This window comes from Capsicum annuum, chromosome 12 (genome assembly GCF_002878395.1).
Source record: "Capsicum annuum cultivar UCD-10X-F1 chromosome 12, UCD10Xv1.1, whole genome shotgun sequence".
NCBI lineage: Eukaryota > Viridiplantae > Streptophyta > Magnoliopsida > Solanales > Solanaceae > Capsicum > Capsicum annuum.
Window position 1 is genome coordinate 210,212,764 of NC_061122.1, and position 23,846 is coordinate 210,236,609.

Consider the following 23,846-nt stretch of genomic DNA (forward strand, 5'->3'; position numbering starts at 1 on the left):
TAAAATAAGATCACCGAACCCACGAAGGGCTGCCTACATATCACTCCCGAAAGAGAAGAATTAAGTGTACGTAGTTCGTCCAGATTGAAAAATTAGTGATTAAATAACAAATTAAACCTTGACTTAAGAGACACGATCAAAGACAGACGATGAGAAACGTCAATAAAATCTTTTTTGGGGTTTTATATTTGACATTTCACATAACATCGACACCAACAACTATGAAAGAAAAATCTTTTTTGTATTTTCGTTGTATGAAATGTACAAAACTTCTACCATCTTTTTTCGAATTTTTCTTTTATAAAAAGCTACTATTGAAAAAATCTTTTTTGAAGTTTTTGAATTATGAATGCTTGCTAAATAGAACAAAAGAAAAATCTTTTTGATTTTTTGTTTTTTGAAAAGATAAGTGCGGAAGGTAAAAAAATCTTTTGAATTTTTGGATTGTGAAAAACAAAAGTCATAAAGAACTCTAAAACCTACGAAACTCTTTTTTGACTCACTTTTTTCTTTCTTTTTTTTTTTTTGAAATTTTCCTAGCCTAAACACAATCTTTCTCTTAATTCTGGCGTATGGTTACCCAAATTAATCTGTCAAATGACCCTGTTAAACTCAAAGATGCAATAATTAGCATGTAAGGATGCTTTAGGGGTGAGTCTCCTACAAAGGACCAAGTGGGTCCCGCTAGATCTCAATATGATGCAGATAAGCATGACCTAAAGGTTGACCTAGGCTGGGGTCCACTAACAAGGTTGTTTGGGGGCGCATATGGTCGATAGTAGCTGCGATTATTTTTCACCTACTCCATACATCCGACGGCTCCCCCTCCTAAAATAAGTATGACTCAACTAGAGTTCGTGTACACGACGTGCACTCCGAGACTTGTTGCGAAAGAATTAACTCGGGGTAATACATATGATGCCAAATATAAAGAGGTAATACATAGAGAAAAATTGTAAACACGTAGCACGTACACATCCAACAATGATAAAACAATAACGCAAACACAAACAAAATATCTATACACCTATAGTGTCAAACTAAGGGATACAACTTGAAGAAAAACCTCGAATTCTGAAAAATCCTAAGTGGAGTCACTAGAGATGTCACACCCCTTTTTTACCAAGATAAATTTAAGTTTGAAAGAGTTTTTATTATTAAGTGACAAAAGTTAAAATTTATTTCAAAAATAATTCTTTAATATTTAAACTCAGAGTTGCCACTTGGCATAAATTGGGTGTGCCAAGTCACCTTTCAAAATCCTTTTTCATAATGATTTGATTCTTCAAAAACTGGTCCACGAACAGAGATTCTGGTTAAGGAATTCTGTTGACCGAGGGGAAGGTATTAGGCATCCCTCGATCCCGTGGTTCGAGCACGGTCGCTTCATGGATTATATCGGCTAGTAGACACTTGAAATGTATAAACCAACAAAACACACAAATAAGAACAACAAAAATTCAAAATATGGTGTCCAGTCCAATTTATTACAAACCAAAATTTAAAAAAAAGATATTGAAATGTAAGTCTAAACTAACCTATGCTAATCCTAAACTATGATTTATCCAATGCCTCGGGCCTTGATCACGAACCTCCTTTGCATACAAGATACTTTGGGACATTCTCTGGTGAATAAATACAACATGCCAAAGGGCATTTCCTGGCAAATGAATACAATTTCAATTCCACACGGTAAAATAAAAAGCCATTCACACACACATTCAAACATTCAATAATCCATAATCCCTAAGTTTTGCCTACCCGACCTACCATTTGTCTATCCATTTCGACCTATCATGGTATTATCACGTTCAATAACATCAATGAATCAAAATTAATCCATATTCACTTTTACCGAGATCAATCTCTTCCCCCAATTTCATTTACCCAAATGGGTTTGCATCATTCAATTAACCTATTCAAGTGACCAATTAATCAAAATTCATGATCCGAACAACACCAAATCAAATAAAGAAAAATCTACATATTATCAATTCACCACATAAAGTATCAAAATTTAAAATTACTCCAGAAAGGGATGAGAAATGGACCTTAATGTCGCTTTAAATCAAGTATTATTTGATTAAACGAGATAAAGTCCGCGCCAAAAACCTCGAGTCGAACCAAATCACCGATTTTGACCCCAAACTCAGTTCTATCCAACTTGGTTGTTTTTCCCGATGTGTTTTGGCACTGAGATTGACTGGTCATGGTTTTTTTTGATTGTGGCTCACTATATCAGAGCTTTGAAGGACTCCGGAAGATAATAATATGATGTTTCCCAGTGAGATTTTGTCGGAGCAACTGAATCAGAGGAGGATTTAGGAATTTTTGGCCTGCGAGTGGTCGGATTCGATGGGGAATGCTGATTTCAACGATGTTCCCCAGCAAAATATTGCTGGAACAGTAACAGCAGGTGTGTTTTGATGGCTAATATGGCAGATTTTCGGTGAGAACTCATTGAAAATAGACACGCTCTGTTCGTTCTTTCCCCCTCCCTCTCTCGATCTCCCTTCTTCTCATATCTCACATCTCTGTCTCTAATCACTCTTCTCTTTCTCTGATTTCTCCCTCAATCACCATTTTTCTCCCAATTTGTTTTTCTCTTTTAGCATCTGTGTGTAGTATGTGTAAATTATGTATTATTGAGAGAGTGTGTGTATGGACGTTCTTTCAGTGAGGGTGATGTGTATTGCTGTTATCTTGGAATGGCCATATGTAAGCATATTTCAATGGTGGTGGGTGGGTGTGAGTCTCTGGTATGGTGTGAATATGCGTAAATAAATTGTATTCTTTTTGTGGAAAAACGTAGGGTGGGGGTATGTAGGGGTAGGGTAGGACACATGGGATAATGTGGGTAGGGAGTTCGGGTAGAAGGTGGGGTAAAAAGTTGTTATTTTTGTTAGGGTAAGGTGGTTAAATTTGATTGGGTGAGGTGTTAATTTATTGTGAATTTTGTTATTTTTCATTATTTTGTGGAGGAATAATCACACGGGGTGAGGTACATAGTATGGTGAGGATAAATGGGTAAATTTAACTTTCGGGAGGGATAAAATTACGTGCTACAGTCAATAAACATTTTACGGTCATTTTGAAGCTTTCATAACCCCAAGGACAGCTGTTAAATGCTTCAAAATCCTCGAAGAGCATTATTAAACCAAGTGGTATGTTGTTGTTAATGTCTCTTGCCCAAAGAATATGATGTACAAACCAAATCAAGCACAATGATTGCTTGTGCTTTTTTGAAAGTCTTTTACCTTTCAACGCTTCTATCAAATTTTTATTTTCGAAGCTTGGACCAACAAGGGACACCAAGTCATCACCATCACTTGACTTGCCTTTACCTTTTTTTGGGTGTGCGGGGTGTTTTTTTTTAGTAAGAATAGGTATAAGCTGAGAAGGAGAAGGAGGATAATATTTTAATCTAGTAGCTATGGTAAACTTCTTCCAACCAAAACAAACAGGCATGCCACAGTAATTTATCCACACCTCGTCCATCTTATCTTTATTTTCATACATAAACCTACGCTTGAGAAGATCATATACCATGCTCATTTGAAAACAAGCATTGTTGTCCTCCGACAAATCAAGATATTTTTCAAATCAGCTGTTCCTAAAATAAGTATTCAATTTTTGGTCTCGAATTATTTTTTTGAAGGCATCAAAAGATTTTTCCATGGCTTACTTAACCACCAAATCATCAGTTAAATCAGTAGCACCATCGCACTGCATTCTCGCAGGATAACTATCAATGCTAAATGTTTTCACGAACTCTTTAGTGGAAGGACTATTAGCATATGGATCATCTCTTTTGAAACATTCTTCATACCCATGCTTATTATCTTCTGCTTCTGATTCAGATATTGCTTGTAAAGCAAGCTCATGGTGGATGTAGTCTAGCTACTTCACTTGTTCTTTTACTTGAACTTGATTTGATTTCTTTTCTTTTGGGAGCCATATTAGCTAAAACTAACAGAAAAATAAAAAAGATTATAATTGATTAATGCATCATTAAAAAGAGGATAACAGTAAATTTAACATGTACAACACAGTAAAATAACAATTTCAACAGATCACACATCTATTGAAATAGGTAGGTTATCTATTGCAATATATAACTAACTTGTTGCAACGGATGAGGAATCTATTGGAAACCATAAAAACAGCTTCAATACTGTTATGATTTCTTCCAACAGATCACTCATCTGTTGAAACAGATGACTGATCTATGCAACAAATCATTCATCTGTTGCAACATATGAGTGATCTGTTGGAACCGCTATCAACTGTCAATATTATTTAGATTTCTTCCAACAGAAGGGTCATCTGTTGCAACAGATGAATGATCTGTTGGAAAAAATCAAGTCTTGAACATGTCATCCTGTTGAAATAGTTGATAGAATTTTATCCAATAGATGGTTCATCTGTTGCATCAGATGGTAAAGTGGTTGCACCAGATGGTTAATATATTGCATTAGATCAGGGGAGGACCTACATTCATTTGTGGGGTGCTCCAGCACCCACTAAACTCAACACAGAATAGGTAAAATTACATAGAAAATATACGAAAATAGGTATATAATATATAAAAGCACCCACTAAAATAAAAGGTTCGGTGCATTGGCATTTAGGTTGAGTTTAAGTTCTCCACTGAAAGAAATGCCCCGGGTTTAAACCTCATTAAGGTGAATTTTTATTTTTTTCAATTTTTAAATTTTTTAAGCACCTACTATCCTTAAATTCTAGGTCCGCTACTGCATCAGATGGTTAATTTATCGCATCAGATGGTTAATTTGTTGCAGAAAAAAATCAGTAGCAAGATTTTGTTCAATAGAACAATAATAATATCACCATTTAATATCAAATACACCATTTTTATCAAGAACAAGAGCAAATCAACCCAGCAACGCAACACCAACACAACACATACCAAGAACATCAACAGTCACCAAAAACATCAACATTGTTGTTTTGTTTGTACAAACACAAACAACAAAATCAAAATTCAAAAAACACAACAAAGACTAAAGAATCAAATCAACGGTTCGACAACAAGAACTACAATAACAACAAAAAATCATATTTCACTCCGAAAAGAGAAGAGAAGAAATACTAGAAATTAGAATTTTCTTCGGACCCCATTTTAAATTTAAGTAACAAATATTGAAATTGTTAATCAATACTAGAAGAGAAGTTAGTTCAAGTTTCTCTTTTTCTTCAAAACTAAAAATCCATAATTTTTTACTTGTGAAAAAAAAAAAAAAAGAGACGATGAACAACTCGAAGTTGTTGTCGCCGGAGAGAAATGTTGTCACATCGATTGACGGTTAAAAGTCGAAAAGAAACTCGAAGCCCAATTATTTATTGTTGGAGGTTGAAGTCACCGTGAATTGAAGGGGAAAATTTGCAAAACTGTTGGTTGGGAGAAGTTTGAGAGAAACTGTTGAAAGAGAGGGGGGGATGAGAGAGACGGTTGATTTGGATAGGAGAGAGGTGTGGGTAGATATGTATTTTTGAAAAGATTACAAAGTTTTGAAAATATTAATCAAGTCCATAATTAACTTAATCAAGTTTCTTAATTATGTTTGACCTTTTAAGTTGGTCAATGTCACCAATACCACATTCAAGACTTCAAGGATACCTTTCCTTCAATGTTCTCTAGATATATATATAGATTACTCCCTCCATTTAAAAAAGAACGACCTAGTTTAACTTGGCACGAAGTTTAAGAAAATAAAGAAGACTTTTGAATCTTGTGGTGTTAAATTAAAGATATGTCAAATGTACCAAAATGTCATTCAATCTTGTGGTCTTAAACATGCCATGTGAAAAGTTAAAATTAAAAAGTTGTTAAAAAGGAAAAGGGATCATTCTTTTTTAAAATGACTAAAAAGGAAAGTAGGTCATTCTTTTTTAAACGGAGAGAGTATAAATTATAGATTGTAGATATAGATTATAAATAAATGTTATTAATGCATTAATAAGAATGGGTAAAGACAAAACTGTCATTAATACATCAAATCAAATAATGGATAATAGATAATATTCACATTAACCAATTCTTATATTATTAATCTCAGTATTATTAAATTGCATAATATATAATCTATTCTATATCTATAATCTATATCTATAATCTATAATATATTAAAAGTGTGAAAGACCTTAAAAATATTGTTTGAACTTTTTGCCCTTCATTAAATGTCTTTGTTTAGACAAAATCGTCTTTTCATTATTTTTTTAAATATTTAAGAGTTGAAAATTAATTAAATATATTTATGGTAAAATCTTTCCTTATTAACAGTCATCATAATTTCACTATTTTTTTTTCTAATTTAAGAGTTGAAATTAATTAAATATATTTATGGTAAATCTTTCCTTATTAGAAGTCATCAAAATTAATGACAACTAATATTTTTTCCATTAGTTTAAGAATTTTAAATCAACTAAATTTAATTTTAAGATTATTTTAAAAATCTAGAAATAAATGTAAAATCGTTAGAATAAGAAAAACTTAAGTGTTGATCCATCAACCACTTGGAACTTCTAGTGGTAAAATATATATGTGTACATATTTACGTTTACATTATTATTTTAAAGTATGAAAAATTTTTGAAAAGTGATTTGAACTTTTATACTTTATTAAAAACCTCAGCAATAGATAAAATTATCTAATTATAAATAATCAAACGTTATACGTGCAAGGCACGTGTGGTTAAACTAGTAGATACATAAACGTGCAATTGACTTCAGCTTGCATCTATGTCCTCCAATTTTGAATGTCCATAAAAAGACACTTAAACTTATATAAAATTCAGCAAATTGACATACACGTCCTATAAAGCATAATACACAAAATACGTAAAGCGCGAACGAGCCTAATAGTATATGGTGCATGCTGGATAAGAACTCTGCACAATTTTCCTGGTCATTTTACATTTACTTTTGATACCACATATTCTACCTTAGCAAGTGTTGTACTTTGGAAAAGTATTGCTCATAAAAACTATATAAAACACATATTAATGACAAAAACTTACCGTTTAAGGCTTATTTTAGGAGCTTTTAAGTGAAAATGATTTTTAAGCATTTTTATGGTGTTTGCCTGAAGATTTAAAAAATACTTTAAAACATTTGGTTTTAGTCAAAACAACAAAAATAATTGAAAAATCATAAATTAAAAATTCTAATTTATCTTTCAACTTATTAGTCATAAATTACAAGTCCATTCAAACAGGCTCATAAAATGTGGTGTAATTTTACGTCATCTCATAGAGTATTAAGCTAAACTAATAGTTCAAGTGATAATTCTAGTTAATAAATGACATGTCATTTCAAATGATGTGTATTGTACATTAATTGGACACACTTTGAAGCATTTATAGGATTCAATTACATTATTCTTGTAGTTGCTCCTAACAAGTAGAAAACAGTTGATTGTTGGAACCAATTTGAATTCTCAAATTGATGGCAGTTAAGACTCAACTGACAAAACAAGGACTTGATTGGACTCGCAACAATTCAACACTCCGTCCGTCCGTCCATTTTTATTTATTCACTACACGAAAAATAAATATTCATAATTTACTTGTTCAATTTGAATTCCTCGAACTACTTTTTCTCATTTGTTATATTAAAAATAGATATCATTTACTTGTACAGTTTGAAAGACTAAGAGAAAAATTAATTTTATCCTTGTTAATTAATTGTTATCAAGTATTCTCTCCGTTCATTTTTACTTGCGCATATTTGACTTGTCACACTCCTTAAGAAGTAATTAATAAATCATAAATTTACCATACGATTACATTTTGAATATAATAAATTCAGTTTTTGAGAAATGCATTAAAAATTACTATATTAATAATAAATGTAAATTCAGAAGTAAGTGATAATTTATTTCTTGATTTTTCAAATTGAACAAGTAAAAATGAATAGCTATTTTTCATCTAGTTAATAAGTAAAAATCAATAGTGGGAGTATTAATATTTTCAGTTAATTTTCAATGAATGAGGTGCTATAATAAAATCACCATTTTATTTAATTTATTGCTTTTTAAAAAACATCTCAAATCAAACATAAATAAGTAAACATCAAAATAGATACTTAATATTATCCTAGAAGATTGTGATTAGATAGTTGAAATTTCGACACTTTCTAGCATAAATTATAATCCTTGAAGGAAGAATCCTCTTGAAAGGAGGTTTTACTCACTTTGTAAGTTTACATACTAATTATTAATTTTAAATTAATTGGATCAATAAATGTTGAAATAAACTATATCAAACTGAAGATACCACTTTAACAATGAAAATATCTCTCCGTTGACATTACCTATTCTTGTTTTTCTTAATTCTTTAATTTTGTCCGACTTTGCTTGAAATGTTGAGTTGTGACTTGACTCATCAAGACTGCAATTTTATTTTGTTCAAAATTTGCGTGATTTGACCAAGGGCGGAGTTAGAAAGGGTGTGGGAGTTCATTCGTACCTCCTCGATAAAAAGAAATTTTGAATTCAATGAATATAAACTAGAGATTTGTTGAGGACATCAAAACTTATCTTGAAATTTTAAATTCAAATCTTATGTATTATAATTTTATATTTCAAATTTTTGTAATGAAAATTTTGAATCCGTAATCGAAATAATTTTTTCTTGCTTGGACTTTTTCGAAGGCAAACGGGTCGCCAAATGCATCCAGATTGCCTTCTTATCCTTTTCAAAATAACAGTATAATTCATAGTCATCTGTATTATTTATTACTATTTTGTTTGTTTCCATGGAATAAGTCCACCAACGTCACCGTCTTTGTATTCAACCTACCTGCTACACAGACCATATTAATAATTTGGTAGGCCAAATTATTGGAATCTGCCTATTTTTTTTTAAAAAAAATATTATTGCAGATTAATAATTTGACCAATTAATTTGAAAAATAGTTATATCGCTATCATAACAATAATTTGTGCTTGTAAAAATTTTAAAAAGCTCTTCTGAATAACATTATTTTTCCAGCTTCTGCTATTATTGATCACAAATACTTTTAGTTCTGACCAAACATCTCAATTTGTTAATATAAGTATTTTCTCATAAGTACTTTTAGCTTCTCATATTGTTCGTGTAATGAATTTTATATCATCGATCATGCTCCCTATATATGTTGTACTGTAGCGAGTACATTTTTTTACTTTTAAAGTTATAAATCTAAATTTTAAAGAAACTTGCCCGTAAAATATTATTTCAATGGACATAACAAATCAAAATATCTTTACGTTGACATTGCACAAGCAACTTATTTATACTCATCACAACCACCCCTCACATCTCAACAAATAAATTAGAAACAATCTCATCCTTCCACTGTTCCACATTTGTCTTCTAACTAATTTCCTCTTCATGAAAACCATCTATCCAATTATTCCAGATAATTGAAATCTTAAATTTTCCACAAACTCCTTCTTACATCTAAGTTCCTATCTACCTATTGCTACAATCCAATTCCCACACAAAAGGTGAAAAATGAAGAGCAAAGTGAGTCACAAGAACAAATTCCTTAGAATTCTTGCATTACCATGGAAGGTTTTAACAAAAGCAAGAGATTGTTACGTGAACAACATGATAAATTACACGATGGTGAATTCGCGAACGTTGCCAAGGAGTTATAGTACAAGTCACGTTAGCAACTCATCATCGAGGTCTATTATTAACGATAGTGAAGATTTTCGAGAGTTAGTTAGAGCAGCATCAGCTAGAAGCATGGGAGGTAGTATTAATTTCGATTTGAACTTAGTGATGCAACAACAAATAAAGCAACAAATGCCATCAAAGAAATTAGTGACAAGGAGTTGTAGTGTGGGAATGGCAAAAATTGATGAAGAGAATCCTAATTGTGTTTTAGAAGATGTTATGGAGATGAAGAAAGATAATTTGAAGTATCCAAGAAGTAGAAGTTATGGGATGGTCAAGAAAAACAATGGTGTTTTTTGAAGTCAATGGTACTTGTTTAAGCTGAGTTTGAAGCGGGTGCGAATTCAAGATTTAGATTTGATGAATTTGGCCTTTAAGTTTTAAATTCTAGATGATCTGTTGTACTTTGGAATTATAAATTTGATGATATTGCCGTAGTATTTACATTTGTATCACGGTAATATTCTTACCAAAGTTTCTTTATTATAAATTCATCGACATAGAGGCACCAAATAATTCCGCCGATAAGAGCTCCTCATCATCTAGTTATTTTCGTTGTATTTTTTATCTATTGAGCGATAGCCCTTTCATATTACTTTCGTATTACTGTAGTTGACTTTGGTATATGTCTTTTGAAATTTAATGGTTCTTTGGTTAAGATAAATTTGGATCTAATGGTGAAGTCAGAGGCGGATTCAAGATTTATATTTGACAGATTTAATGTATAAAGTTCTTAGCACTAAACTTATTGGATTTTTGAATTATAGACTCGGAAGTTAATATTTGTTAACATATTACTCCCTCTGTTCCTTTTATGCGTCGAGATTTAGACTATGAACATCTAACTTAATTTTCTATGTAAATTTGGATATAGATCAAGGTTTTAGAGAAATCTCTATATTAAAAAGTTACATAAAAAGTACTATTAGTGGCAGTATTTCCTCTTCTTTTTTTTTCATTTGTCCAGTTGTCAATTTTAACAAGTCAAGCAAACATTAATGTCTTTTATTAAAAAGGAAAAACTTTTTATCCACATCAGTAAGTAGTCATTTCTCAATCTTTTTGATCTAATTAGCATTTTTACTAGTAGCTTTTATGGATTTTTTTTTTCCACAACTAATTATTTAGTTGGTTCACCAATCAACTAGAACAGGATATGGACTCACCATTTTGCTTTATTTTTTTAACAAAACATCACCTGATCATGACTTAGTTGCTACAATGTATTTATTGATGAAAAAGTGAGGTTTTCAAAAAAAAAAAAAAAAAAGTACTTTAATTTGAGGGGTTAATTTTTTAATATCATGGCTATTCAACAACAATACCCTTTCGAATTTCGATCGATATTCAATTTTTTATATTAAATGATTGCAGGTTCCTGATCAACCAGTTGCATGCATAAGGTCACTATTTCATGCGCATATAGGGAATAAAGTTGCTGATAGACTAGCACACATTTTGGAGCTCAACTAGAAGACGATAATCGTGTATTTTATGTACTAATATGTTTACTGGTTGAGGCGGTAGAGGCGAATTGAAAATTTGAATTTTATGTGTTTTTATAGTAATTTGAAATTTATAATTGATACACAATAAAATTTATAAATATTTAATTAATGAACATTTAATACATATATAAATTAACAATAAAAGCTATTAAGTTCTCGTAAATCATTACACAAGTCACTAGAAAAGTCATTGTTCACTGAACAAATTGAATCACTTCCGGTATCCATGTAACACGTTAATGTATTTCTCTTTTCAATCCCCGAGAGAGCTTTTTTTTTTTTGCTAACTATCACAAGAAGTCGTTATGAAAAAATAAAAAAGACTTGTTATATAATATTTAGTTTGAATGAGTTTTTTATTTGAAAAATATGTCTAGCGACTTGTTGTAATTTCTAGGAAGAATTGAGTGATTTCTAGGAATACAAGATTGGTTTCACTGTGAAACTTATTTGCAAAACATGAGTGGTGTGTTCAGGGTTCAGGTACAGGAGCGGGTGATTCCGAAAATGTGCTAATTTTGGAATTTGTTTAAATTTGACGCGATGCTCACATTTTTTGACAATTTCGTCAAATATTTTTTATCGATAAGTCAATTTTGATGAAATATATATCCATTGAAAGTTAGCGACTTTCTAATGACATCTTTTCTACTTTGAAGTAGGACTGACATATTTGGATATCGCTCTATCTGGATTTTATATATTAACAGCTAGTACATAGCAATTATATGATTTAATAATTACATAACACATATAGTAAAATACAAATATGTGTTTCATATTATCATGAACCACCAAAGCAGCTTTGCCATTTAATATTTCCTCATACCATATAATAGAGTAAGAGAATGAAAAGATATTAAATTATCTATTTTAATTTATATGATGTTATACTTATGATTAAATGCTAATTTAGGAGACTTACTATATTTCTTTTTTGTAAAAGTGAATTATTTGTAGCAATCACGAGTCAAATTAGGGCTCGTTGAGAATCCCCACGAATGGAATCATTGGTCTTTCTGTTATTTCCACATCCTAAAGATCACTCTTTAAGTCTAAGAATGTAGAGAATAAACTCTAATCTTAACCATTTTCCAAGGTTCTTAGTGTGAGTATTTTCTTCTATTGCGCATAATGATGCTTATATAGACAATTTTAGATTTAAAGTTGGATGGCCATCTAATTAACTAGAACCCCTTATGAGTGTACTAGATGAAAGAACTTGCATCAGCGTGGGTCCAATACTTCAAGTGAAAAACACTTGTTTGTTCTGTTTTAAAATTTTAGATGTTTTTGTAATTTTGTTTAAAATAATTTTTATATATTTTCAAATTAAATTTGAAGTAAAATGTGGAAAACATCAAGCACCTGTATATGACTTTGAACGTACAGAGCTATCAGATTCTACCTAGGAACAACAATTTTTCTCTGAGACAATACATTTATATAAAATATGCATTCGTAGATTGTATCTACAAGGAATGCATCTATACCAAGTTATGAATCCATCTGTATTTATTATAATAACTTACATAAACAGCAATGTAAATGAAATTCAATAAATAACCACAAATTACTTGAGAGTTTTTTCATGATTAACAAAACAGAAAGAACAAACAAATGTAGAACAAACAAATGTATTGATTACCTAGCTTACCTAGACCTGAAAGTTTGGGCTGCAAAAAATTTAGTTTTCTTCCATAAAAGCTTACTTCCACACAATCAAAATCAATAAAGATTGAATCTTTCTTCCACAAAAACTCAAGAGATTATATCTTTAGCACTTACATTATCAAAAAACTCTATTGGACCTTGCACGTACTTACGCTTCCCATACATGCCAATTAGTACATTTCCAAGGAGCAAGCCTTTTGCCGTAACAGTGTCAGCTGATGAGGAAGGACTTCTCTGTTGCAGCAGAAGTACAGCTTCAAGTGACATGGATTTAAGATCATTCACTTACTACAAAAATAAATACTGAATATGGTTAATATACGGAGATGAAACTATTGTCATATAAAGTTAATTGCAAAAGCAACCAAAAATGCCTATCAATAATGTTCTTTGCATCAAATAAAATTAAATATATATCACCCCGTTCCTGAGCAAGCTAAGGTACATATTTACCAGTTGGAACACAGATTACAGGTCTATCATATAAAATCCTCAAAGATCAGAAGCGGAAGTAAAAGCACGCAATCTTCTTATTCTTTCTAGTAAGGAACCAAAAAAATAAAGATGACCGCTCAACTTAGCTGGCGAATATACTATTACATGGTGACAGGAGAGGTAAGCGATGCAGTACACTTCCACAAAAAAGAAACGACTTCTAAAAGGAGAAAATTTCACTAACCTGGGAACTAAAGAATTCTGGAGAGAAAGCAATACCTCAGTGAAAGTGACTATGATAATGCACTGATCGCAATCAGCTTTGGCATCACAACCATTTCCTTTTCTTCCTCTATCATCCGCCTAATGAAACACCTTTCTTGTACACCAAAATTTATGTATTTACACTAAATTTAAAATCGATAAAGATCGAATCTTTCTTCCACAAAAGTTTACTTCCAGACAACCAAAATCAATAAAGATTGAATCTTTCTTCCAAAAAAAACTTAATCAAGATGACCAAAAATAAGAAAACTACCCCATTTTACGGAAAGTCGTTAGCACCTCTCTTGGAAGTTTACAGTTAACATAACACAAACTCATCGATGTCCAAGAGATTACATCTTTAGCACTTAAATTATCAAAAACCTCTGTTGGACCCTGCGCGTACTTACACTTGCCATACATGTCAATTAGTGCATTTTCGTGGAGCAAATCAGAGTGATAACCGTATGTGATTACATCTTGGTGAATTTCTTTTGCCTTTTGCCTTAACAGTGCCAGCTGATCAGAAAAGACTTCTCTATTGCATCAGAAGTACAGCTTCAAGTGTCACGACTTAAGATCATCCATTTACTACAGAAAAACAAATATTGAATATGGTAAATACATGAAATACAAGAGAGTGGAGATGAAACTATTGTGATATAAAGTTAACTGTAAAAGCAACCAAAAATGCCTACCAATAATATTTCTTACATCAAATAAAATTAAATACATACCACTCTATTCCTAAGCAAGCTAAGGTACATATTTAGCAATTGGAATGTAAAATTCTCAAAGATCGGAAGTAGGAGTAAAATCACACAATCTTTTTATTCTTTCTAGTAAGGAATCAAAAAATAAAGATGACCGCTCAACTTAGCTGGCAAATATAGTATTACATGGTGACAAGAAAGGTAAGCGGTGCAGTACACTTCCACAAAAAAAAAAACGACTTCTAAAAGCTAAAAATTTTACCAACGTGGGAAGTAAAGAATTATGGAGAGAAAGCAACACCTCAGTGGAAGTGACTATGATAATGCACATATCGCAATCAACTTTGGCATCACAAACCTTGATATGAGCACCCCTTGTTTGTTTTACACTTTTATTTGAAGCTTCACCTTTGCCAATAACACGACGAATATTATTAGCATGACACAACAGTCTAATAATGAAGTCCTCGGTTTAAGAGGCACCACTATAACCAAAATCATGGGAAGAACAAAAGAATAAATAGGGAATATCTTTCCTGCATCCACATAATCTGAAAGCTCTGGAATGTGTGTGGTACCCAAATTACATAAATTTAAAAACTTTTTATTAGCAAGTTTGAAAAGGGAGGAAGGTGATGTAGCATACCTTCTAATTAGTTAATATAATATTTTTTTCTCTAAATTCAATTTTAACATTAAGTGGCAAAGAAGGTGCTATGTTGTGATAATTTTGTCCTGCTGAAAGATCTTGGAGAATTAGGCATCAATTATTTTGATAATAATCTGTAGTCGCGAAAGTTGGGGGATATTTAAAGGTAACTCTTTTCAAAACGTGAAGATAATATGAATATATTTACAACAAAGCTTTTTGGATGATCCCATTATAGACAACATTATAAGTTGATTGGTCATCATTATTATTTGCAGTAGGTGACCGAATTAATATTTTTATACATTTGAAACTTTTCGCCCTCGATAAAGCATCATATAATTGACCGTGAAAAAAATTGATTCTCGTAAATATATACCAAGATAATCTAATATTTGTTCTTGTGTTTTATTTATTATCATAGAAAAATACAATCTTATTAGAAATTGTGTTTTTTTAAATAGAATAGGTATTTTTTCATTATCTGATGATAGTAATGGTATTCTCGGAATGAATACATGTTTATCTCTGAAATCACTATTTGCAATTTTACAACTGATAACATGTGTTTTGAAATCACAACATATTAATCGTGTACCGTTACATAAACCTTCAGAAGGATTTAGATTTTGTAATAATATAACGGGACATTTTTTCTTTAACATTAATTTATGTGGAGGTAAGCCGAAAGATTTATAGTGTGTAAGAAATCCTCAAACTGAATTTGATCATTTGGTTTAATAGTTTTGTCAGTGGAGATGAATATCTTGGCATCTGTTGAAAATTGAGCTATGAGTTTATCATTTATCTCATCAACAAAGTCATTTTTTATAGTCAAGATAACTCTAGGAGTCATAAAATAAGAATCATTAAAAGATACTTGTAAGTTTGGATGTATTACCTTGAATAAGAGATCTAATAATTCTTTTTCAGTAGTGAAAGGAATAATGAACTGTTTTGAAATCTCCATTTTGTTGTCAATATTTGTTTTCTCCTTTCCATTTTTAATTCTCATTATATATTCACAGAAATCAGGGTCATCCTTGGCACTCATATTTTCTATAAGCCTCAATTTTTTAAGTTGGTTCCAAAGTTTGAAGTTCAATATGCTTTCGAAAATAAAATCTTTTTTTTTTCACTCCGAACGACAGAAAGTGTTTGTCTAAAATCACCATCGAATACTATGAACTTTTCATCAAAGATTATATTTGTGTATGTTAGATCTTTCATGATCAAATCAAAAGTTTCAGTCATATTTTTTCTTGACATTGATACTTCATCCCATACGATTAGTTTTACATCACGAATTAAAGATACGAGAGAGCTTTGCTTACTAATATAACAAGAGAACTTCTCATCAATATTAATTAAAATTTTGAAACGTGAATAAGTTGTTCGTCCTCAGAAAAGAATTGACACTGCAACACCAGAAGTTACTGTTGCCAAAGCTATAAATCCTTTGGATCTTATGATAGCCAATAAAGCACGATATAAAAATATTTTACCATTTCTGTCAGGATCGTCAATAGAAAATGCTCCTGATTTATTTGTGAAAACTCTTTGAAGAATAATATCTTATGCTCTTTTCTGTTTCACGTTCAATTTCGTATACAATAGTAGATCTCCAGCAGTGACAACAATGTTTCTTTCATAGCTAACATCTTTTCTTCTGATTCTATTCATGAGAGCACAATATTTTTTAAAACAAGCTTATAATCATTAATATCATGTCCCATACTATGTAATATATCATTAATATGATTCAGAATCGAATATCAAATTTCTTTTACATTTATATTCGGTAAATATTTGAAATCATCCAACATTGAATCTTCAAATTGTTTCCATAATTCTTTTGCATTAGCAGGATTAGAATATACTAATATTATAGAAAATAGACAACACAAATTATAAGGCATCTGATAATACGTAGCCTCTAACATACATTCGACCAAGTTGTTATTATGATGTAACAATTCTTTTTTTTTTCAGCAGATTCTTTAAATGTTTCATAGAGTTGTCCATTTACTTTTCATAAATTCTTTTATGATTTTGGCATCTTACATTCATTAATAGAACTCTTAAGTAGTATCTCTCTCCTTCTATTGGATGATATGTGACAATACAACCAATAACATTACCTTAACGTCTTTGTGTCCATATTTTATACGTTGTTGACCAGATAAAATACTAAAAAAAAATTTTATATAATAAGTTGAGTTGTTTAGCATAATCATTTGTTTTATTCATTAGGAAAAATTCTGTTAGCATTATCTTATTAATCATAGGATTATTCATGATTTTGTCTAAGTTGTCAGCTGCTTTAAAAGAGATAACTTATTGATTTGGAAGATGAAGCTGAGATAGTAAACAAATGGATTCATTTCACTAATAGGAAAAGCAAATAAACGCCATGTGGATTCTGGGGCTGACACCCATTTAGCAAATTGATATTCTTTTATTTCGTCTATTTCAACATTTGTACTATTTTGTACAGAAAAATAAATCTTATCGTGTTCTTTGCACATATACTTGTAAATATATTTGATGACTTTTATATTAGAACATATTTCAACATTATATGATAATTAAATTTGCATAGTAGGTAAGGGTTATAAGGAACCACCCATGAGTTGTCAAGAAGTTGCTTTCTAATCTTAACATATTTACTAGTATATCTTATTCTATAAATTGCATATGAGTTTTTCGCTTTTGTTGTTTCCTCGTCAAAGTTTTTTGGATATTTGAATTTGCAGAATTCTTTTTCTTCATACATGAATTTGTAGGATAAAATGGCCACAAGGACCATGGGTCATATGTTTTTTAACAAGTTTGTATAAATAAGAATTTTCATCTGGATCAGGAAGTTCAGCAGAAATAATTTGGTCATACGATTCAGCAGTAAGTAACTTGAAATCATCACTACGAATTAGAAGAAAATGAGTGTGAGGAAGGCCATGCTTCTGAAACTCAATTGTGTACATAAATTCAATAACTTGACCAAATATGTTTCTTTTTAGTATATCTGTTTTTAGTTCTTCAACTTTTGCCTTGAATACTCGACTGATTAAGTTAGTTTTTTTTTTAGCTTCATCACTTGTAAGAATATGTTGTTCTATTTCTACCCAAGAATAATTACAAGTCATAGTTAAAAATATGTCAGATTTTTCAAAATGTTGAACTAATACAATAGCGTTCATGTAACGTTGACGCATATCTTTAGGACTGCCTGTAAAACTTATCGGAAGGAACCTTTATTTTTCTATTTTTGAAGCATCTCTGTCACCTTGTCTTAGAAAATCAATAAAGTCCTTGTAATGCATCACTTCTGAATAAATCTTTATTAAATGAGGCAAAAACTAATCGTTGAGTTTTAATTTTTATAAATTCATCAACACAGTATTGTTGAAAAAGTCTTCCAAAATGTAATACTTCATTTGTCTCATTATCTCTCATTTGAAATTTATAACAATAATATTATCTCTTTTTCGCTTTTCTTTTTGTAAAATCTCAGCTTTCACATCTAGTAATTTGTCAATAGAACACATATTTGATAAACTTGGAAGTTTTTCATTTTTATAGAGAGATCGATTTGTTTTATTACAAGTTTGTAGAACTCTTTTAATTCCACAATGCCAATCATTTTGACCATAGGAAAATAATAAGGGGTATTGTAAAGAATCATAGCAACCATAGTAATAATTGACTTTTGTTGTTGGAAGGTTAAATTCGGATATGTGGTGCTGAACTATTACTGTTAAGGTCTTGGTCTAATCATATTGCGGCAACTTCAACAGTCAGCAAATTATACACTTGTTGATTTAAATTAGAGTCACGCTTCAGTACTAGATGCAAGTCTGGTAATCTAGGAACTTGTATTTGAGATTTTAGGAAGATACAATATGAATTTATTTTCAGTATATTCATTAGTTTTTGAATAAGTGACTGATTAACATTAGGGAAGGAAGCCATATGATTTAACATTTCAGTGTCATCATCATAAATATATAATTGTAGATTTTTTGAATTTTAATTTGAAGGTATTAAATCATCATTGAAATGGTACATTTTTCCTTGAACTCTGAAGGTGTAGATACCATGAAATCTATTTGCTAGCTCATTGTCATATTTTACTTCAAGTGAAGTAAATGCAAACATGTTATTGTACATTCTAAGGTAGGTACGAAAATGTGTAAATTTTTCAGTATCTTCTCGAAAGAGATTCAGTAATTTTATTGGCATTTCAGTTGATGTCAGTTTAATTGTATCATTACTGCAATAAAATTCTGGTGATTCATATTCAAATCTTTATGCTTCATAATATTTATGTGGAGGGACATTTTTTTTTAAAATGCTCACATTATTGGGAAGTTATTTAATATTACAATAATGTATACCGTATTACCTGCGTAAATTGATTGAAAGATAGGGGATATAAGCTTACAGAAGAGTTAATCAATTAATGTTTTAAATCTATAGCGAAGCTAACCTTTGTTTTTGTTAGGTTTTCCTCATAAAGCACGCCGCTTATGAGGAGGCAATAGTGCACTAATATAAATTGAACTTCAATTAATATAGGAAAAACAATTTAGGTAATTTTTGAATTCTGGACACAAAATAAGCAGACGAACCTGTGGATCCAGTAATGTTACCTCGGGGTTATGTTGTTTAGTGGTTGTAGTTGACGTTGAACCTGAAATAGGGAGAGTTCTAATTAACAAGTAAATCATTTTTGATAAAGAATAAAGATCAGTAGTATATACAAATTACATACCTACTTGTAAAGTTGAAAAGCAGCCAACTAAATTATTTTCTTTGCTTGGCATAACTCGAGAGGTGTTGTCTGGTAGAATAAGAAATAGAGTTTCTTTAATATCATTAGACTAAGACTACGTGTAACCAGTAACAAAGTAGGTTGCACTTATAGATTAATTCGACAAACTTGTTTCAGCTTGGCGTGACATCTCAGTAATAGTAATTGTTGCGTCGAGATCATCATACTCAGTGTGTGTAGCTGATGTTGAGCCTAATATAAAGAGAGTTGTAATATGTATGGTATATCCTTTTTTTAGAAAGAGTAAACATGAATAGTATGTACATGGTACATACCTATTTCAAAAGTCGAGAAGCAGCCAACCATTTTCTTTCATTTGCCTGGCATTTCGAAGGTGCTAGCTATTACAATAAAAAAACACGGCGTATTTAATATCAATACGTCAAGGCTACGTGTAACCAGCAACAAAGCAATATGCATTTATACATTAAGTGAACAAACTTGTTTTGGCGTGAGGCAATATCTCATTAATGATAACACCTCTCTGTTTGGTTAATCGAGGTTGAGTATTAGGTAGTGGAACAGAAGAATCAGTCAAAAAGTTCTAGTCGTTGAATTATAGGCTTCTTGTTCGTTGGTGCAGCAGAAGAGCTTCTTTCTTATCAGGTGAGAGTTGTCTGTATAGGTTGCGCCGTCATTTTTGATAGCGTAGGCTTTTTTTGTTGAGTAGTTTTGGCTTTTTTTTTACGAAGAAGAAGTTGTAGAGATGGTCCTTTTACGCGCAGGCATACTGTAAGACAATAGAAATTTCATATCAGATAATTAGCTAATGTCCTATAAGCATTTCAAGGTGACTGCAAGTGAAAATATCCGTGGAGACAACATACCAACAAGATACCAGATTAATATTAACCATCTGTAGCGTCGCTGATAAAAAGATCGACAACTTCTGCAGTTGGAGCAAATTACTATACTATATTTTTTGTGCTTTTCGAAAAGAGCTTTACTAAATTATATTTGTAACTAGGTATGTTATTTATTGATCAACTCATTAGTTTTCTTGTGGGTTGTTTTTCATCAGTTAGTGTGTTCAACTTGCTAGAAAAACTCTGCTACTTATACCTATGTTTATAAAATGCTTGTTGTGTTTTTTTGTAGGATGGACTTGGATGTAAATGTTCTAGGTGATAAAAACACGTAGAAATAACGTATGAATCAAGAGGATTGAAACTATCAATACAAATTACATGCAACAAGTGATATGCATCTTAACAGTTGGTGCAAGCAAGAAATTCTGACCTCTAATTCTATACTCAGAACAATTATACTCTCCTTTAATTATTCACGAACTTAAAACTGCTACGGTCTTTTGTACCAAAATTTGTGACTGAAATAGATACAACACATACAGTAACATTTACCACAACAAACACACCTTAAAGGTAAAAAGGGGAAGCCACATACACTTATTTTTAGGTGTTCACTTGTCGTAATCATTTTATAATCAGGTAAAGAATTTTATCATATCGCTCCACTAGATTCAAATAAGTTACAATAAAGGGGATCAGCTCCTATGCAGAATCACCTTCTAGCATGATAAATTGATACCTCCCATAGACATATTTTAAGTTTTCAACAATTATAAAAAGGGAAAAAGAGGATTGGTTGCTCAAAGGAAACTGATAATTAGAAGAAAGTAATTCAACTAACAAGTATCCCTTATTAGCGGGCTACTAATTAGTAATCTAATTTTTCTATCACACAAGTCAATGATAATCTATTATTCATCTTTAGTCACATGTTAACATATTATATGCTATGGGCTACAAGTAATAGTGAACTTACAATAAGCTAAACAAACGCAACCAGTTAAAAAAAATTATCTTCGAGTTCTTAGTCGTCTAATAAGTACCTAGTGGGTAGTTAATGGAGTATTATTTAAGTAGTCGGATTCTACGCAAAAAGCTACGGACAACACTGTTTGAATTTGATTTCTTGTATTTTCTTGATGTTCCAACCTCATAACATGCATGTTGCTCTTTGGGATTTAAACTCATCTCTTCGTATCCCATATTTCATTTGCAGGTTTAGTTTCTCAACTATTTTTGGAGCCCCAAGTAAGCAGGAAAAGTATGCCAAAAGGACACTCTTGAAAACTATTTTGCCAAATAGACACAAGTTTGAAAAAATTGATCATATACCCACTTAATTCCACATCACCACTAACTTTTTCAACTTAGCAACTTCAGCCACAAGTTTTATAATAATTCACTTTAACTCAATATTTTCAACTTAATAAATTCACCCACAAGTTTTTAATAATACACATCAACCCACTCCATCATCCACCATTATATATAAAATATATTGGGTTTTTAAAAATAATTTTAAAAAAATCTAATAGCTTAAAATAGAAGTCTTCATTTCCCTCCAAAAAGCTTTGATTCCGGTCACTTTTCTGGCGATCAGTTCTAAATCAGTTCACAAACATCATAAGTTTGTCCATTGCATCCATTCTTAGCCCATTTGTTTGCTATCTGCTCAAACACACTTTCCACCATTGTTAAAAAGCTTTAAATCACTCACATTACTCAAAACCACTTTAGAAAGTACATTAAAGCAGTTTAGGCGACTCCAAGTTCATTCTCTATTCCATAAACCCAACGATCGTTGATTAGAAGAAATATTTGCAATTTCAAGGTTTTTGTACGAATATCTCCCCAGTCATCATCAGTCATCGACTGTGCATACAGTCCGACATAGACCCTCAGCATAATATACCATTGACCAAAACTTAATTCTAAGATGTCTATTACAGAATTTGTTCTAGTTTTTGATGATTTCGTGGGAGAATAGGAAGAGACTCTCAAATGTTAGAAATGAAAATCTTTTACTAAGCTGACATTGCCTATTGCGGTTCGCCGCAACAGTTCATACGATGAGTTGATTGCAAGAGTAATGGAGAGCGGAGATCTAGATTATGCATCGAGGGACGTGGTTATTAGTTATCTAATTCATTTGAGGGAAAAGGTGCATCCTACGATCATAAATAATGATAAATGTGTGTCGTTGTATATTTTGGATGTTAATGCTGATGGCTTTAGGCCTATTTTAAGGATAAATGTAGTTGAGGGACCCTTTAAAGAACCATTGAATTCATAACCACCCCACGTAAGCGCCCGACAGTTGACGACTAATTGAATGATTATGAGAACGATGGTGATCATTCAATTAATATGAAAGATGATTCTATGCATATGGAATACGTTTCATCGAACTCGCAAGATGTGGAAGAAGATTGTAGAACGGAATCACAACCAAGAAATTTCTTCGCCGATGGAATTAATTTCTATCGTGATCAAACATTCGCCGACAAGAAAGAGTAAAAAATACTACTAGACGGAGCATTGGTGAGGAAGTCTTTTAATTATTTTATGAAGAAGAGCTGTACTAAATTATTGAAGGTGAAATGTGTATCTCATGGTTGCGGCTGGTTGTTGTGGGCAAGGAAGTACGAATCCTTGAAAAAATTTCGCATATACAAGTATGTTGGGTTCTACACGTGCGGTGTTGAACACGCCACAAGCAGAAATAAGAAAATCTCATCCTAGATGATTTCTTTACTATGCGTAAATCATTTTCGTGATGGTAAGGGTCCAAGCATAACAAAAATTTAGAGAATTGTGTTTAGGAAGATACTTGTTCAATGAATACAATTGTAGATTGCCTTAATTAATTTCATGAAGAGTAAAAACTATGTGATAATAAATCCAGATCACATATATAGTCTATTGTACACAAGCAAATCGATCTACACTACACCAGATAATATTTTATGCACTGTCATCAATCTTAGACATTATCACTCCTCGATCAGACATATAGGTCAATCGTAAATTATATGAATCGATGAACCATCAGTAGCTTGTAGTTTGAAAGAAAATAATTAAATTAAAAAAGTTTAAACACATAATCACATGATTTGGGGGTGGTGAAAGAAAATAATTAAATTAAAAAAAGTTTAAACACATCATTTGAACTATTGAACTGTTGGTTAAACAAACAATCTTGAACTATTGGTGACAACTAATAGACTGTCATCGATGCTGACCCATGTCAATCCCATGTAAAAAAAATATGTTT

General features: G+C 31.4%; 1 protein-coding gene and 1 long non-coding RNA gene across 2 annotated transcripts; one reads left to right on the forward strand and one right to left on the reverse strand.

The window, feature by feature from the left end:
- Positions 1–1,444: 1,444 nt before the first annotated feature.
- LOC124889369 lies at positions 1,445–2,814 on the reverse strand. Its single transcript, XR_007048316.1, has 2 exons — positions 2,052–2,814; positions 1,445–1,660 (listed from the first exon to the last, which is right to left on the reverse strand). It is a non-coding gene; the product is annotated as an uncharacterized LOC124889369 (long non-coding RNA).
- Positions 2,815–9,239: 6,425 nt separating this feature from the next.
- LOC124889370 lies at positions 9,240–10,211 on the forward strand. The gene has a single exon (XM_047400971.1). The coding sequence runs from the start codon at positions 9,519–9,521 to the stop codon at positions 9,984–9,986; it is 468 nt and encodes a 155-aa protein (XP_047256927.1). The 5' UTR covers positions 9,240–9,518; the 3' UTR covers positions 9,987–10,211.
- Positions 10,212–23,846: the final 13,635 nt, after the last annotated feature.

Bases quoted from the DNA above. Each gene is read 5' to 3' on its own strand.
- LOC124889370 (XM_047400971.1), top strand. From the start codon at position 9,519: ATGAAGAGCAAAGTGAGTCACAAGAACAAATTCCTTAGAATTCTTGCA.